The 19,639-nt window shown below is 41.4% G+C and overlaps 1 protein-coding gene across 16 annotated transcripts in view; it reads right to left on the reverse strand.

Moving 5' to 3' along the window:
* Positions 1-5,542: 5,542 nt before the first annotated feature.
* SULF1 (sulfatase 1) overlaps positions 5,543-19,639 on the reverse strand; it is a 191,385-nt gene continuing 177,288 nt past the window's right edge. For 15 of the 16 annotated variants that reach the window (XM_055298992.2, XM_055299002.2, XM_055298995.1 and 12 more), the window contains one exon: positions 5,543-7,088. In XM_055298992.2, coding sequence (XP_055154967.1) covers positions 6,271-7,088 — 818 coding nt within the window. In that variant the 3' untranslated portion in view covers positions 5,543-6,270. The remainder of the gene's footprint in view (positions 7,089-19,639) is intronic. The other variant, XM_055299011.1, reaches the window with a different exon arrangement.

Raw genomic sequence — 19,639 nt, forward strand, 5'->3', positions numbered from 1 at the left:
TATTTTTATTTTTTTCTCTCTCTCTTAACATTTTATTTTTATTTTTTATTATACTTTAAGTTTTAGTGTACATGTGCACAACGTGCAGGTTAGTTACATATGTATACATGTGCCATGTTGGTGTGCTGCACCCATTAACTCGTCATTTAACATTAGGTATATCTCCTAATGCTATCCCTCCCCCCTCTCCCCACCCCACAACAGGCCCCGGTGTGTGATGTTCCCCTTCCTGTGTCCATGTGTTCTCACTGTTCAATTCCCACCTATGAGTGAGAACATGCGGTGTTTGGTTTTTTGTCCTTGTGATAGTTTGCTGAGAATGATGGTTTCCAGCTTCATCCATGTCCCTACAAAGGACATGATCTCATCCTTTTTTATGGCTGCATATTATTCCATGGTGTATATGTGCCACATTTTCTTAATCCAGTGTATCATTGATGGACATTTGGGTTGGTTCCAAGTCTTTGCTATTGTGAATAGTGCCGCAATAAACATACGTGTGCATATGTCTTTATAGCAGCATGTTTTATAATCCTTTGGGTATTTGGCTGGGTCAAATGGTGTTTCTAGTTCTAGATCCCTGAGGAATCGCCACACTGACTGCCACAGTGGATGAACTAGTTTACAGTCCCACCAACAGTGTAGAAGTGTTCCTATTTCTCCACATCCTCTCCAGCACCTGTTGTTTCCTGACTTTTTAATGATCGCCATTCTAACTGGTGTGAGATGGTATCACATTGTGGTTTTGATTTGCGTTCCTCTGATGGCCAGTGATGAGGAACATTTTTTCATGTGTGTCTTTTGGCTGCACAAATGTCTTCTTTTGAGAAGTGTCTGTTCATATCCTTTGCCCACTTTTTGATGGGGTTGTTTGTTTTTCTTGTAAATTTGTTTGAGTTCATTATAGATTCTGGATATTAGCCCTTTGTCAGATGAGTAGATTGCAAAAATTTTCTCCCATTCTATAGGTTGTCTGTTCACTCTGATGGTAGTTTCTTTTGCTGTGCTGAAGCTCTTTAGTTTAATTAGCTCCCATTTGTCAATTTTGGCTTTTGTTGCCATTGCTTTTGGTGTTTTAGACATGAAGTCCGTGGGTATTGCGCTTTTTAAATAGGCACATTAGAAAATGTTTCTTTTTAAGAAATGAGGAGGAGGAAAGGTTATGAACATGGTCACTTGTCTTCCTTGCTTTAGCACCAGACTTGGTACAACCTCAGTGTTTTAAGAGCTGTTAAAAAGCATCCAGTTCCGCTCTTCTTTGCAAAATTGCCAGCTAGGCAGAGATGGCCTCTGTTGCTTCAGTGTATGGGAGCTAAAAAACATTTTTAATTGCACGAAGACTTTGGAAAGCAGGGAGATCGATATTCAGTGCTCACTTTTGAATCGAAACGTCAAAGTTTGATGCAGTTCCTATTTAAAATACCAACATAAATCAGAAGCAAGCAAGAACTGTTCTTTCGCCTGCTGGAATGCTAAGATCCTAAGCACTGAAGAAAGGGCAAGCCTGCCATGGATCAAGCTGTTCTAGTTGTATTCTTGTCAAAATGCTAGCACCAGAGGTGCGCTGCTACTTCAGAAATCAAAGGAGCTACTTTGCAGGGGTAGGTCCTGGAGCCAAGCAAAGATGTCTTTAGTTGAACTAGACTTCCACCTAGTGGTCATTTTGGAAAACACATGCTAATCTCGTGTCTTCCAGTTCCTGGGCTTGATGCTCTTAGTGATGGGGAGACAGATTAGGGCGGCGAGGTCGGTCCATGACCCCTCTCCTGCTGAAACTTACTAGAGGTTGGGTTGGTTCCGCTCTAGTTCTGAGTCATCCGCCCTGTTGGGGCTGGAAAGCGGGGAAAGGTCAGGGAAGGAATGGGGAGCCCGGTGGTGGATGCAGATTCTGGACCTGAGTGCCAGAAGGAGGCCCAATGATAGGAGGACCAGGAAATTCAGGCAGAAGGCAATACCTTCGCCAGCTGAAGAGTGAGGTAGTGCGGATTCCTTTGTCCCCTATCTTTCTGTAGTGCTTCCCCCAACATGAGGGCTCAGGGATTCTGTGGTCTCCACAGAGAAAATTTGATTTTTAAAAGTCATTCTCTCTACTTACTTCAAACAGCAGTGGGGTCACTACAAGGCCCAAGGTACTGTGCTGGCAACGTGCTCAGTGTCAACAACACCACTGAGAGAAAGGTGAGTTAACGAGACCACAATCAACGATGGTCACATGAGGGGCAGTTTCTTGGTCAGCAGTGGGGAAGGGTGAGGTGATACGTGTGGCCGGTGATTGTTCTTCCATTGGCCGCAGACTTGGTACAACATCAGCATTTGCTTACTGGGAGGAGAGTGTCAAATAGGGGAGATAGTAGTTCCAGGGGTCGGTGAGTCCAGGAAAGTGTACACAAAAGGAAAAGGTAAATTTTGAACTGATATGGGAATTAAAGGATGGACAAGATTTCTCCAGGTTGAGGTGGGGCTGGGGGTAGATATTATAAACAGGAGGGGAAAGAGAAGTGGAAGTTCCGGCCTGGGAAGGCGGCGCTAACCCAGGAGCAGCTGAGAGACAGGTGAGGCAGGGCGGGAGCAGGAGCGGGAGCCCCAGCCGGCTGGGAGGCTGGGACTTCTTGTGGCTTAGAGTCCAGAACACGGAGGGCATCGGGAAGCCTGAAGGCCTCTGAGCAGGAGGCTGAGATCTGAGCCAAGGCGGTGGAAGACTCACCGGGCAGTGAGTGTGGGATGTACTGGGCGTTGGGAGGGGGAGGAGGTGGGAAAGGGGCTTGGGGACTATCGCAGCTTTCACAGCAGCTTCTGTGAATCCTGGGGGCCTAAAAGCCCCAGGTGTTAGGGCATAGTCAGGTATTACTTGCTTAATGAATACCTAATTAAATTATCAACTGAAGGTCTTTGTTTTCTGTTAAATACATTTCAGAAATATCAGGCAGAATTGGACTACTTTGGGGAATGGAGGGTTTAAACGAGCTCTGAAAAATAAGTATTTAAAACACTTTAAAAAAAAAAGCCAACATATTTAGATATATTTGGCCAAGGGATGGAGTATATTCATTCCTTCTCTCTGTACCAAAACTGCACATGCTGACGATCATATGTTTGTTTGGTTATTTTTAAAAGGCCAGGAGGATCTCAGAAATAATCTCATTTGGGTAGGGACAATTGGTTTTTGTCTCGCACACCAATGCTTATTCAACAGCAGAGCTGGCTGGAGAAGTAGTTGGCTGTGTTGAGAAGGCCGGTAAGGCCACAAATGCTCTAGCTTAATGGACAAGCGTCCCATTGGATTAGCAATGTCTTCCCTGGGGATATTTTGGGAAAAGAAGTCACATATGCTATGTATTTGCCATCCTTGACCCAAATCTCTTATTTTACAGTGGAGAAAACTGTTTTAGAGAGGTTTGTGTGACTTTTCCAAACTCACAGAAATAGTAAAAAGTAGTGTCTGAAGCTGACTTGGGTCTTGTTGAGTTTCATGTTCGTAGTTCTTTCCACTAGTCCTTGCAGATGTGGCCCCCGATGCCCTTTCCCCCGTTCTGGTAAGTGTGTGTGTGTGTGTGTGTGTGTGTGTGTGGCGGTGTGTGCTTGTGTGCCCCACACTCGCTTGTGTATGTGCATACAAGTTTAAATGGAGAAAGTGGAGAGGCCTGGCCTCTGAGAGATCTCTTCCTCTTTTACGTCTAGGGAAGTCACTCAGCTCTTCTGAGCCTCAGCTTCCTCGCAGATCAAATGAGGCTAGCTGGGCAGCCAATCTCTAAGGGCCTTTCAAGATCCGATAAACAGCTCTGGGAGACGTGCAGTCTCTCTCATGTCCTTGCCACATAGTAGATACTCCATATGCAGCTACTGAATGGAACTAAAATGCATTTTTCTCCAGGATGGCAATATTTGACTCAGGCACATTTTACAGAAAAGAACAAGGAGCAAGGCACCAAGATGCGCCTTTGGACAACAGTGCTATTATCTTAGACTGTGTTCTCTTGAAAACTTGGTTTCCTCAATTATCCAAGGGTTGGATTGGTAGGTCCCCTGACCCTTTGCTTTCTTTTTTTCTTCTTCTTCTCCTTTATTTTTAACCTTCTGATCTCTGGACATTTCACAGATTTTTAGCCCCTCAACCTGAAGGCTAAATTTCTTCAGGAGATTTGGAACAGACAGAAGGAAGCATATGGAATTTGTGTATCAGAAAACTTGAGATCTTGAAGGGTGTTTAGGTTTCCACCCAAGTTCGTGGTTCCCGAAGAACCCACAATGCCTTCAGTGGGTCTCTTCCCTTGGTTTTGAAAAATTCCATTTTACTGCCCAGAACCATTTTTGGTTCTGCCCAGACCTAATTTGCAGGACCCCAGTGGAAAATGAAAATGTGGGGCCCCTTGTTAAAAAATTATTAAGGATTTCAAGGTGGTGACATCAGAGCATTAAATCAAGTGCTGGCCCTTTGTGCCCATCTAGGTTGCCTGCCGGGAAAGCTACCTCCGCGCTGCCTCTGCTGCCTCCCCCAAGACAGCAATGAGGTAAATCCATGGTGAAGTCATTAATCTGAGAATGTTCTATAACACACTGACTTCAGCTCCGTTTTATAAGTTTGGCTAGTATTCAATCATGTAAATAGAGATCAGGACTCAATTTTACTTGCAAGAAATGGGTGTACCACAAAAACTTGGTTAAGTTCATTTCTCTGAAACAGAAAAAAGTTTAAACACCTTTTATTTGAAGAAATATTGCTTCTAGACTTTCCTGAAGCCAGAATTGTTTTATAAAAGTATCATGGAATATTATACATGATTAAAAAACAGAGTATGCTTCCTAATAACTTGAAACTTTTTTACAAAGCACATCATTCATGATCATAAATATGTTTGTTCTGTCATCCCACCGATGATACAGACATCAGGTAAGCAGCTAATTTGAACATATGTAGAGAGTCTATGATAAAGATTTAAAGTCACCGAAAAGATTCAGCTATAACATATTAAATTTTCTTTAAAAGAGTTTACCATAAACACTTAAAGAAAACATAATTTATCTAAGCACATGAATTATCTAAAAATAAGAAGAAAACCTCTTTTAGGGTAAGCAAAAACACATCATCTGGGGAAGCTGGATAGGAGAGTACTGATGACTCAGTGAGGTAATCCTTTAGCTGGTATTTAAAAACCTAATACATAAAAAGAATATTTTCAAGAATATCGATTTTCAAAAGCAATTTTGAACTATGTCTTTAAAAGATATCAGAACTTGGTGAAGGCCTCACAAATAATCATAGAACACAATGTTAAGAAATTAACTTCCCTTGTGGTATGTTGAAATTGTGGAACATTCATGATTTTCTTTTATTGAGAAGTTCTTGGTGTAAATTCAAAACTAATCATATTTTGTCAACATTTAAGCTTCTTAGCCATGCCAAGAAAACCAAAAAAAGATGAAAATAAAAGGTCTTTAGATCTTTTTCTCCTGTCAAGAAAATAACCCCAAATACAGCAATCTTAAAGGTATGATGTATGAAGAACGCTTTGAGGCTAGGCACAGAGAGAGCAGGCACTCTTCATTTTGTTTACTTATTTATTTATTTTCACCACCAACATTATTAGCCATGCCTTTCTGCTAATCGATTTTAGCAAGTCGAGGTAAAACACATGCAACATTTTCTGGCAAAAGCTTAATGTCAAACAATATGTGATCCATACTGTGTGTCGTCCTTGGGGGTTTGACTTTGTCACAATGACAGCCAACAGTGAGACTGAGAAGCCTGTAAAAATAAAAAAATAAGACTAATCAAATAGACAGGGCATTTTAATCTCAAAGTGCAAAATCATCTAACTGAAAATGACGGCATTGAAAAATTCCAGTGGTTAAAAATGAATCAAAACTTCATTACTCAGGCAGTGGAAGTGTGTTGAAAGATTTACCAGGGATGTCAAGTTTAGACACTCAGAAAGGCACCATTCTAGCCATTTTGATTGGATAACATGTATATACTTATGTCCCTATGATATTCAAAAGATAATACTGTTTTAGTACAAAACAAACAAACAAGCAAAAAATCAAAACCAAACCAACCCAAATATCCCCAGCCTTTCTTTTTACTCTTGGCAGATAGTAAATTATAACGATGAGTCTCCGTGTGCACACTGCTTGCTCACATGCTCACTAGCTTCTACTGCACAAAGGTACCCAGGGTAGCTTGGAATGTTGGTGGCTATGATTACCTTTATTAGTTTACAAACAAAAAAGTTAAAAAGAAATACTGTGTTTAGGGTAAGGTAACAATTTCATCTAATCAGAGGAGAGTGAAGAGGAGGCGCTGCCTTCTAGGTGCTGTGACTTCTCCTTTTCCTGATTCTTCTCCACCTTGGTCAACATCTTCCCCACTATGCTGGAATTACTTAGGTGTTCTGCGGTGGCCATGGTGAACATTTGATGAACTGAAATTCCATCGGAATGCACAGGAAGATACAGCTGATCTTCAGAAATGTCCTTTCCAGGACCACCATCCTGGGGAAGTTCTTTTGGGTGCCTGCGAATGGGCTGCAGCCTGGGGCTGGGCTTCAGCTCTAGCTCTGTCATGCCATCGCCACTGAAATCGGTTTCCAGATGGTTGGTCCCTTCATGCCCTATCCATTTTTCAGTTTTTCTCCAGTGTTCAGAATTCAAACGATTAACTTCTGGAATGTCGTTATTCCATTCAAGTTTACTCTCTGGACTTAATGTTGGTCGGTTCAAATGCAGGGTTCGAAGGTCGGCTGGCAAGGTCAAATGAGGTGTTTTCCCAACCGTATGCCTGGGGTCTTCATCTGAGTCAGCAGAGGCCGTCTCCACTGACACAGAGTGCTCAGCAGAGACAACCAGGAACCCATCACTTTGAGCAGTTTGAGTCTTATTTGTTTTATTTTGCTCATAGTGACTCTTCAGCAGTGCAAATACTCTATCTACATCCTTCAAGTAATTAGTCCAGTCCACCAGACTAAGTCTGTAGTTTTGTCTGTACTCATAGATGTTTTCATTCACACTGTGTAGCTCCTCTAGGCCTTGCCAGTTGATGTCTGCAGTGAGACGGGGCTGATTAACCTTCCCATCCATCCCATAACTGTCCTCTGTGAAAAGACAGAAGAAGGTGAATCATTAGTGGAGAAAAGGCTTTCTATTTATCTGGACAAGCAACTTACATTGTTTTTACAGAGTTAATCAATGAAAAATATGACACTCAAAAGCATTTTCCCCTAGTCATTTGTTATCACAGAGTGGGCTTAGGTTACAGGTGATTAAACAACAGAAAATTGGGGAAAAAAAAATCACATTCGTGAAAACATCTACGACTAAGCATGGTTAGTGCTGAAAATGACACAGTCCTTTCAGCCAGGGGATTTGGGTTTCACTCCTGTCCCCACTCAAATCAACTTTGCAACCAGAAGAGCATGTGAGTGAATCCCTCTGAGTCTTGCTCCCTCATCTGTCAAGTGTAGAAATAGTTGTATGATAAAATCATTACTACTTATAAGGTTGCTGGGTGAATGATAAATTTGAAAGTATTTGAATGTAATAGGCAATACTTAGTATGATATTTTTATTTTATATTCCCTAACACTCAGTATAAAAGCAAATCTGAATGCAATTAAGCTCTTCAAATCAAATGCCTGGATTTATTTCTTTGATTGTTGTTTTTGCCCTGAAAGTTCTATGTCCTAGATAAATGTGTGCCTTAGATAACTGAATGACTTTCTGATATGCAAAGAAGGCACTAGCTTTCTCTCTCTCAGATCTTTCTAGATCTCCAGGATGACTGTAGCCCTGCAGAAAGTAACACTTGTTCTCGAGTCGTGCCTAAGTACCATTTGGAAAGAGGTGGCCTAGATGAGTGCAGTGACCACCCATAAAGCCACACAGACCAGCAAGAAGAATAAGCAAAACTACACCAAACCCACAACCTCGGTGTAGCTAGAAGATAGAGAATCCTACAATCTTCAGATCACCTGTAAATAAAAAAAGTTAACACCAAACCCCAGCAGAGCTGAATGTCACACTGTGGCCACAAGCCCTGGGAAAACAGTATGGAAGAGAGAAGAGGGAAGTGTCAGTGGAGTCAAAGATTGATTGGAGGCTGTTGGTGGAAAGAACGTCAATCTTTTGCATAAAATACTGTAAAGATTCCTGGTGAGCCACAGCACTGACAATGAGGATGGGACCCCTAAGTCCCAGCCTCATGCCTGTGCATGATTCAAGGCAGCAGTCTGGGAGGCATTGCTTCGGGCAGAAAAGGACACAAAGGAAGAGAGACGGGAGAAACACCCATTGGAAACTGGGTGGTAAAACAAGGAGGAAGCAAAAGGTAGGAAATTTCAGGTCTTGCAAGAAAAAAGAGATACGAAAAGTTGGAAGACACACAACCTCTCTCACTTTCACTCCCAAATAATAATAAAATAAAAAGGTAAAGAGGAAGTATACTTAGTTACACTCACAGAAAAGAATTCTCTTAAACTAGGAGGCTTGTAAATACTATAAATCCATGAAATAAAAGCAACCTAAATCTATATCAAATTACTATAAAAGAAAGTAGAACAATGAGATACCATCTCATGCCAGTCAGAATGGTGATTATTAAAATGTCAAGAAACAACAGATGCTGGCAAGGTTGTGGAGAAGTAGGAACACTTTCACACTGATGGTGGGAGCGTAAATTAGTTCAACCATTGTGGAAGATAGTGTGGCGATTCCTCAAAGATTTAGAACCAGAAATACCATTTGACCCAGCAATCCCATTACTGGGTATATACTCAAAGGAATATAAATCATTCTATTATAAAGACATAAGCACGCGTATGTTCATTGCAACACTATTCACAATAGCAAAGACATGGAATCAACCCAAATGCCCATCAATGATAGACTGGATAAAGAAAATGTGGTACATATATACCATGGAATACTATGCAGCCATAAAAAGGAATGAGGTCATTTCCTTTGCAGGGACATGGATGAAGGCTGGAAGCCATTATCTTCAGCAAACTAACAGAAGAACAGAAAACCAAACACTGCATGTTCTCACTTATAAGTGGGAGCTGAACATTGAGAACACATGGACACAGGAAGGGGAACTATATAACACTGGGGCCTGTTGTGGGGTTGTCAGGAGAAAGAGAGCCTCAGGGAAAATAGCTAATGCATGCTGGGCTTAATACCTAAGTGATGGGTTGAGAAGTGCAGCAAACCACCATAGTACACATTTACCTATGTAACAAACCTGCACGTCCTGCACATGTATCCCAGAACTTAAAAAAAAAAAAAAAAACAACAACAACAGCAACAAAAATAAAGTGGAAAACAGGAATTTAAAAAACCATCTTAAGAAAATGCCCCTGGCAAAATAAACTATAAAGTGCAGAAAACCACAACACACCAGTGCTGTGTGAGTGAAATGTTCTCAATCAAGCATCTGAGGATGGAAAAGCCATCTGAAATCAGAAATTAAAATATGAACCCAGCATCTCACATCCAGTCCAGCTCTTCTTCAAGTTTCAAGGCTATAAAGGAACAGTTTGAAACACATAAGAATGCAGGGGATACTGTGCACATCAGCTCTTCTTCAGCAGTCTTCCAGAGGATGTGACTCGTTCGTCCAAGGAATCACTGGGCAAATCGAGGCAAAAATATAGAGGGTGCACATTTAATAGATTTATCAGCTCTAGGATAAAAATAAAGGTAGAAGAAGTGTGAAAAAATAATATATGCATTTTATAGGACATGCTAGAAATAATGCAACTAAAAATGTGAGAGGGAGCACAGACCAAAGAGAATAAGCTCATTCAGTATGATTCAGGTAATAGTTGGGAGTGAAAGAAGGCCACTAAAAACTGTCTAATGAGATAATGAAAGGTTAAATAAGATAACAGGGACTTAGGCTGGGCATGGTGCCTCGTGCCTCTAATCCCAGAACTTTGGGGAGGATGAGGCAGGTGAATCACTTGAGGTCAGGAGTTTGAGACCAGCCTGGCCAACCTGGTGAAACCCCATCTCTATTAAAAATACCAAAAAAGAAAAAACACAAAACAGGGATTAAGGGCATTAAAAATGTATAAGTACAAGGACAATTACCAAAAGAGCAACTATCTTGATAAAGAAGAAATTATAGAAGATGCAATGAGAAATATATAGAAACACAATAGGTGGTATCAGTCCAAGGGAGCAAGAATAAATAAGAATACGTATTGGAGTATTACTGGAACCATCAAGTGGACCTTTTGGTGTGCCCCCTTGTGGTAGCCACTGGGGCTCATAAAATGAGTGGGCATGGGGCGGGGGGTGCTGCAGCCATGCAGAGATGGGCTAAGTCTGGACCTATTCCTCTTGCACTCTCAGACATATAATGCCAAAAAGACAGTCAGATACTGCAGATGGCTATGGGGCAGATTCCCCTGGGGTAGGCACCCCGCACATAGCTGGTAAGTGGATTACATGGGGGCAACCAATGCCAGTAGCCCCGAGGGGCTAGACCAAAGTCCTAACAGAAGTAGACACTTACCCCAGGCTGGGCTTTGTAGACCCATTTGAAGCATTGCATCTACTTAAATGCAATGCAAATGCTTAACATATTATCACAGGATAGGAACAGAAAATACTGTACTAATTTGGACCACCAAGTTACATTTCTTCAGATGAAAGGACACATTTTATAGCCCACAATGTCCAAAAGTGAGCAAAGATAGCTCACGTCAAATGGACGTATAATGGTGCACATTATCCTGAGAGTAACAGTTCCATAAGAACAGGAAGGAATGGGCAGTTAAAACATTTGCTGTCTAAAATGAGGGGAGACAGAAGCATTGAAGGCTGGCTGACATACCTTCACACTCAACATGAGGGGGCTAACGGAGGGTCCCCCATGGGACAGATTTCTCTGCTTTGCAGGAGGATAAGAGGAGAGGGGGCAGGAGAGGATGCTGGTGTGATGATGCAAGTCTTCTGCACAGCACTTCAACTTTCTTTTTTATACCTGATGCAGAGATGCAACTGCTGGTGTTGGACTCAGGGATGTTTCCTAAGCAAAAAACCCTAATTATACTTTAAAACGATGTCAGAATTCCTAAGGGCTTGATGGGGCAGGTTGAGCCTTCACCCTATCTGGCAAAATTGGGGTTAACAGTGAATGCAGGTATATTGCCTGGTGGTTAAAAACAGCTCATTAGTTATGCACCTATATAAACGTACTCTATTTGAATGGGAGCAGACGGAGCAAGAGGTACTTGCTAGCCTATTATTGGTAGTTTAGTGATAATACTAGACTAGTATTGCTGCCTGAAGTCTAGAGCAGCACAATGGCTGAATCTAATGTCTCTTCCAAAGGTGGAAAACTTTGGTCATAAATGGACAGATGGAGGAATAGTAACTGAGGCTGAAGGAATGAATAAATGGGTTATGTCATGAGCGATGAGAGAAATCCAATATTACATTAACAGCTTGAAAAAGGCTCAGAACAGTAGATGACATTGTCTCTTAGCTCCATTATACCAGACTCCTAAAAGGGTGAGGTCATATATTGCTAAGCCACTCCTGGCAAGATCCAACAGAAGCTGGCAAACCTGAGTGGCCTTGCCCTAGGAGGTATTTTCATATGACAGAATGATGGACTGGACTAATTATTGATGGCTGAATGGAATTCTAGGAGTGTGCCAGTATCTTTCGACTTTTATAATCTTCTCACTAAGGGGTTCATGGCCAGGGGACTAGGGCATAATAAGAAGAATATATTTGGTCTACCCCCAGTTCACAGAGATCCTAATGCCTTTGCAAGCTCCAGGGAGATAAGAGTGCCTTTTATATGCTGGGGAGATGGCTAGGGTTCCCTAGACTGCTCTAGGTTGGAGCTGGGCTGATCATCAGAAAGACCTCCATATGATTAGAGAGTTGGGACTCTCAGTCCCACCTCCCGACCTCTGCGGAGCGGACAGGGGCCTGGAGATTGCGTTAACTGCCAATGGCCAGTGATGCAATCATTCATGCTTATGTAATGGAACCTCATTAAAAACCTTAAACGATAACAGGGTTCAGAGAGATATCCAGTTGGTGAATGCAACTAGATGCCGTGAAGGTAGCACACTTCGAACTCAAGGACAGAAGCTGCTGCGTTTGGGACCCGTCTGGACCTTAGCCTAGGTACCTCTTTGTCTGGCTATTCATTTGCATTTCTTATAATATCCTTTATAATAAACTGCTAAATATTTTAAAAATCTTTGAAATACGCAAAATTAAAAACACAAGAGATGTGGCTCCTGCCTGTAATCCCAGCACTCTGGGAGGCTGAGATGGGAGGACTGCATGAGCCCAGGAGTTTAACAGCAGCCTGGGCACCACAGCAAGAACTCACCTCTAACAAAAATTAAAAAATTAGCTGAGTGTGGTGGTGCACGCCTGTAGTCCCAGCTACTCAGAAGGCTGAGGTGGGAGGATCGCTGGAACCCAGGAGGCCGAGGCTGCAGTGAGCCATGATTGCTACTATACTCCAGCCTGGGTGACAGAGGGAAACCCCGTCTTAAAAACAAAAACAAAAACGAGAACAAGAGACTACTTTGCAGACCTCAATGAGAACAAATTTGAAAACCTAGATGAAACATAGTTGCTCAGGAAAATAGTCTGCCCAAATTGACGCTGCTAAAAGAAAAACCTTAGCTGAATTAAGTTTAACAGAGTTTAATTGAGCAAAGAACGATTTGCAAATCTGGCAGCCTCCCAAGCCAGAGTAGACTCAGAGACTCCAACGCAGCTGCGTGGTGGAAGAAGATGTATGGACAGAAAAAGAAAAGCGATGGACAGAAACAAAAGTGAGGTACAGAAGCAGCCTGATTGGTTACAGCTCAGCGTTTGCCTTATTTGAGCAGAGTTTGAACAGTTGGCCACCTTTGATGGGCCAAAACTCAGTGATGGGCACAAGAGTAGGCTACAGTCTGTATACAACTCTATTTAGGTTACAGTTCGTGATGTACAGAGAAACCTTTAGGCTGAACTTAAAATATGTGAGGAGGCAGATTTAGGCTAAACTTGATTTAACAACCCAATATACATAGAAAGCTTAAATAGAACAGTTTCCATAGAAGAAAAAGAAAGCCCAAAGAACCACTCTGCAAAGATGCATCAGGTCTGTAGACTTTCACAGGAGTTTACCAAATCTTCAATGAAAAGAGAATCCTAATAGACTGTTCTAGAGCAGACAACTCAAGAAAACTTCCAAACTCTTTTTACGAAGCAAGGATAACATTGATAGCTGTGATAGGCAGAATAGTGGACTCCACCCGGCAAAGACGTCCACATCCAAATTCCTGGAAACTATGGACAAGTTCCTTTACCTGGCCAAAGGGACTCTGCGAATGTGACTAAGTCATGGATCCTGAGATTGGGGCGTGGGAGTATCCTGGAGTATCCAGGTGGGGCCAGTGGGATCTCAAGAGTCCTTATAAAGGGAAAGGGAGGTGGTAGGAAGGAGGGTTAGAGAAGGAGATGTGACCCCAGAAAACAGAGGAAGGTGTGGGTTGGGGAGAGACTGATTTCAAGATTGGCTACATTTTTGTATTTGAAGATGGCGGAAGAGACCATGAATGAGGAATGCAGGCAGCCTCTAGAAACTGGAAAAAGCAAGGACATTCTTGCCTCGACCCCCAGAAGATTTCAGCCCAGTAAGATTCATTTTAAATTTCTGACCTCTAGAAACACGAGAGAATAAATTTGTGTTGTTTTAAAAGCACAGTGGTAATTTATTACAGCAGTAATAAGAAACTAATATAATATCTAAGAGATAACGCTAGTAAAAACAAAAATGAAATCACAGATTGGTATCGTTTAAAAATATGATACAAAAATCTTAAATAAAATATTAGTGAACAGAATTCAATATTATGAAAGCAACACACAATGACCCAGTGGAATCTATTTCAGGAATGAAAGGATTCATTCTTACCAAATCTATTAATATAATATACAATAATAATTTAATAGATCTAAAGAGAATAATTATCTGAGCATCTTCATAGATGCTAAAAAAAGCTTTTTGACAAATTCAACATTCATTAAAGACAAAAGCACTAAAAAAAAGAACTGATGGCTATTTCCTTAACATGATAACAGTATATATAACTCAGTCCTAAAGCTTGCCTCTTATTTAATAGAGAAACTCTAAAAGCATTTTAATTGAAATCAGGAGCAGGGTAACATTATATTGGAAGTATTAGTTCACTCAATTAGACATATCTCTACATATCTGTAGGTACAAGAATAGATGTCGAGGCTGGGTGCGGTGGCTCATGCCTGTAATCCTAGCACTCTGGAAGGCCGAGGTGGGTGGATCACCTGAGGTCAGGAGTTCAAGATCAGCCTGGCCAACATGGTGAAACGCTGTCTCCACTAAAAATAACAAAAATTAGCTGGGCATGGTGGCAGGTGCCTGTAATCCCAGCTACTCAGGAGGGGAGGCAAGAGAATCGCTTGAACCCGGGAGGTGGAGGTTGCAGTGAGCCAAGATTGTGCTACTGCACTCCAGCTTGGGAGACAGAGCAAAACTCTGTCTCAAAAAAAAAAAAAAAGAATAGATGTTGATAGATGCACGTGTGTCTCTTAGCTCTATCCATCAAAAGGATCTATAAGGATCTATATGCCAAGACACCTCAGCAGCAGTTTTATACACCTCAGACCCAGATCTTGGTGTTCAAATGCCATTCCCCTTTAAAAGGAACTGGGGCCCTTTGGAGAAACGGCTGTTTCCAGATGTGGAGTGGCAAAAATGCAAGATGAACCTGGAACATGTTTTTAGGCCAGAAAGCAATGAGGTGGTCAAAAAATGATGAGGATGCTTCAAAAGTACAGGGAACCCAGGTGCAGGGACACCAGTGGCCAAATCTAAGACACTTTAATCATCAAAATAAATAATGATAGCAAGAGAATATCCATGGAATAAACTGAGAATCTGAGTCCATACTGATAGAAATAAATACACAGGAGAGGAGGAAAATCTCTTCTTTCATATGTTTGAAACAGAGTCTGGCTCTGTCATCCAGGTTGGAATGTAGTGGTGCTATGTCAGCTCACTGCAAGCTCTGCCTCTGAGTAACTGGGACTACAGGTGCTGGGACTACGCCCAGCTAATTTTTTAAATGTTGTATTTTTAGTAGAGATGAGGTCTTGCTATGCTGCTCAGGCCGGTCTTGAACTTCTGAGCTCAAGCACGTATTCCTCCCACCTCGGCCTTCCAAAGCGCTGGGATTACAGGTGTGAGCCTCCATATCTGGCTGGGAAATCTCTTCTTTATAGTACAATACTACCTAAGAAATGCAGGAGGAGCCAGGCACGGTGGCTCATGCCTGTAATCCCAGCACTTTGGGAGGTTGAGAGATGGGAGAATCTCTTGAGCCCAGGAGTTTGAGACTAGCCTGGGCAATATAGTGAGACCTTGTCTCTACAGAAACAAGTTTTAAAAATTAGCTGAGTGTGGTGGAATGCGCCTGTAATCCCAGCTACTTGGGAGGCTGAGGTGGCAGGATCCCTGGAGCCTGGGAGGCCAAGGCTGCAGTGAGCCAAGATTGCACCACTGTGCTCCAGCCTGGGTGACAGAGCAAGACCCTGTCTCAGAGAAAAAAAAAAAAAAAAAAAAAAAGTAAGCAGGAGGAATTACAGAGTGGGAGAAATCATCATTTGCAGCCATCATGGTAACAGCAAATCATTCAGGCAGAAATGAATCATGAATGCCTTAAAAGCTAGTAGATGAATTACTTATTAATTAAAAAAGAAATAATTATAGTGGCTTCACCTAGCAAACTCCACCTTTGCCAAGTAATCAAAGGTAATACCACCGAGATGTCATGCAGCTCCTGATAAGATATCCCGAGAGCACAATATGTGGTATTCCTGAGAAAAATCCACAGCTTCAGTTCAATCCTGATGAAACATCAGATAAACACCAGTAGAGGGACATTTTACAAAATAGCTGGCATGTCCTCTTTAAAATATCATGACTGATAATGAGAAGTTGAGGAACTGTTCCAGATAAAAGGATACTCTAAAGAGGTGAGTTTCCTGCAATGTGTGATTCTGGATTGGATCCCAGGGCAGAAAAGCAAAAAATGATGAATATGGCATTATTGGGACAATTGTTAACATTTGAACATGAAATGTGGATTTGACAATTGCTTTGTAACAATGTTAAATTGCTTGATTTTGATAAATGCATAACAGTTATGTAAGAGAATGTTTTTGTTCTTAGGAAATACCTCCTGAAACAATTATATATAAAGGGGAATGATGTTTGCAAATTACTTGCAAATGATTCAGAAAAAAAGGTGTGTGGAGAAAGTGAGTGAAAGAACAAGAAAAAACAATAAAGCAAATGGGGTAACGGTTCTTGAAATTACTCTTGCAACCTTTCTGTAAATGTAGTGTTACATCAAAATAGAAAGTTAAACTTAATCAATATTAGAACTTAAATTTTCCATGTGTCTCCTGGTTTCTGCCTGTCTTCAGCTCAAAAAAGGAAACCTTTTTCTTGGGTCATTTGGAACCTCTTTATTCAGAGAGAAAAGGTATAGATAGGCTTGTTCTGACAGGTGAATTTTCAGAATAAATGTAGATGATTTCACGTTACAGATAATTATCCCCCAATCCCGGAAACAGAAAAGCCGTGAATCCACAAAGAGAAATTCAAGAACATACCCAGGTCGCAAGCCAAGTCACATTTCTTTCTGGATGACACTTACTTACTTTCAAAAACTTAACCACATAATTACATCATGCTATATTCCACAGATGGGTAACTTAAGAGGTCATGCATGCATGGAATTTTAACTCTACCTGGAGCAGTGTTATAATTAGCAGGTGCTGACGGTGTCATAAGAAGCGGAAGGGATTGTTTCTGCAGACCCAGGCTGACTTCTGCAGCTTCTGTGGCCTCTTCTCTTCCCTTTTGGCATATCACCTCTGTACCAGCCACAGGAACAAGTGCAATGTCCTGAAAGTACCAGGCTCTCTTCTTCCTCAGTGTTTGTATTTATTTCTAGAATGTACTTCCCTGCCTCATTAGCCCAGTCAGCTCTCAGCCTTCAAGATTAAGCATCATCCCCTCCACAGAGCCTCTCTGGCCGTTCCCCCAGGTTGTGTGAACTCCTCCATTATGGCATCATCTATATCTGATTCTGGGCACCTGTGCTCAGTAGCAAATTGAATTTCACCGGGCCAGGTGTCTACAGTTTCAAGAAGCAAGCAATGGGTTGATCAGAAAATCACAAAGCTTTATATATAGTTTATTGCTTGTTGCTTGTTGCAGGATATGTTAATTAATATAGCTATTCTCTTCCAAGTCTCATTTCTAATGGTACTAATTTAAATTTCACAATGGAAGGAGCCCAAACAGAGTATCTGCATTAATATATCTGCTCCTTTCTCCCAAGCCCTTCCATGTTTTGCTGAGCTCTTTGTTTTTTTTTCTGAAGGCACAGGGTTTCCAATATATGCACCAAATTGGTATTCATCTTGGGTGATTTTCATGCTACTTGAAACATAATATGTTTTAGCTTGAAATGGAATTTCATTTAGGCTTTGAAATTTCAGAGGTTCTGATTTTGGTGTCCTGCTATTATCCAAAAGCAAATTGTAAATTGGCTTTTTGATACTAGCAGGACACCAAAATCAGAATTGGCCATAGTAAAAAGACCATAAATTTCTTTGTTTTTTGAGACAGAGTATCACTCTTGTTGCCAAGGCTGGGGTGCAATGGCATGATCTTGGCTCACTGCAACCTCTGCCTCCCGGGTTCAAGCTATTCTCCTGTCTCAGCCTCCCGAGTAGCTGGGATTACAGGCGTGCACCACCACGTCCAGGTAATTTTTTATTTTTAGTAGACACGGGGTTTCTCCACATTGGTCAGGCTGGTCTCGAACTCCTGATCTCAGGTAATCTGCCCACCTCGGCCTCCCAAAGTGCTGCGATTACAGGCGTGAGCCACTGTGCCTAGCCGGTTTTTTTTTTTGTAAGGTGAAAGCAAGTTTATATTAAGAAAGCAAAGGATAGAATTAGGAGATATACCTAATGTTAAATGACGAGTTAATGGGTGCAGCACACCAACATGGCACATGTATACATATGTAACAAACCTGTATGTTGTGCACGTGTACCCTAAAACTTAAAGTATAATAAAATAAAAAGAAAGTAAAGGAATAAAAAATGGCTACTCCACAGACAGAGCAACCAGAAGACCATAAATTTCTAACCTACATAATTTTATGGATGAATTGCAGGAATAGCTATTTATTTTACAAATGAAAGTCAATTAATGTTCAACCATAAAGATAGTCTAAAAATAGAAATAAATATATATGTCATTTATAGATGACTACCTTGTGTGTGGTTAATGGCTGATTGTATCTACTTATTGGTAAATGCACATAACTTTTCCTCTTTATTAATATAGCACTGACATTAAAAACTGCAATTTTGTCATCCATTAATGTGAAGATAAATGTCCTTCAAAATTCCAGGGCTCAGCCAGGCGTGGTGGCTCATGCCTGTAATCTCAGCACTTTGGGAGGCCGAGGTGGGAGGATCACTTGAGCAGGAGTTCGAGACCAGCCTGGCCAACATGGTGAAACCCCATCTCTACTAAAAATACAAAAATTAGCCAGGCATGGTGGTCTGTGCCTGTAGTCCCAGCTACTAGGGAGGCTGAGGCAGGGGAATTGCTTGAACCTGGGAGGTGAAGGTTGCAGTGAGCCAAGATTGTGTCCCTGCACTCCAGCCTGGGAGACAGAGCAAGACTCCACCTCAAAAAAAAAAAAAATATTCCGGGGCTCTTTGATACAATTTATCTCTCACTATTCCAATTTATTATCAAACATCAGTCATACAATAATATGAATTCAGGGCTCACTTTTCAGGTAATATCTCATGAAATCCTTGTGTATTATTATGTATATGTATTATCACCTTTTTAAAGATGAGAAAATTCAGCCATAATAAAAGAAGTTAAATAAATTGTCCAAGAGAATCAGTATAGTGTAGAGATTAACAGCACAACTAGAACCAGACTCGCTGGGTTTGAATTTCACCATTTATCAGCTGTGTAATCTTGGGAACGTTATTTAGTCACTCTGTGGCTTAATTTCCTCATCTGTAAAATGGGGATAATAAGCTGGGTGTGGTGGCAGGTGCCTGTAATCCCAGCTACTTGGGAGGCTGAGGCAAGGAGAATTGCTTGAACCTGGGAGATGGAGGTTGCAATGAGCCAAGATGGTGCCACGGCACTCCAGCCCGGGTGACAGTGTGAGACTCCGTCTTAAAAAAAAAAAAAAAATGAGGATAATAATAGTACTGACCTCACAAAGTTATCGAGAGGGTTAAATACATTAATATATGAAAGCATTCAGAAGAGCACTGGACCATAGTAAGTGTTGTAATACTGTTAGCAAATGGTCCTCAAATTGGGAAGTGATGGAGCCAGAACTGACCCACAAACCAATGTGACCCACAAAACTATTCTCGTAACTATTTATGTCACCTAATCTGATCAGCCCAAATCCTCTCATATTATTTCTCCCAGTTTAATGCTCTTGAATGTCTGCCTATTGCTTTTAGGACAGAGATTACATCCTTTGATGTAGCATGTAACTAGGGTGACCACATT

This window comes from Symphalangus syndactylus, chromosome 11 (assembly GCF_028878055.3).
Source record: "Symphalangus syndactylus isolate Jambi chromosome 11, NHGRI_mSymSyn1-v2.1_pri, whole genome shotgun sequence".
In the NCBI taxonomy this organism is placed as follows: Eukaryota; Metazoa; Chordata; class Mammalia; order Primates; family Hylobatidae; genus Symphalangus; species Symphalangus syndactylus.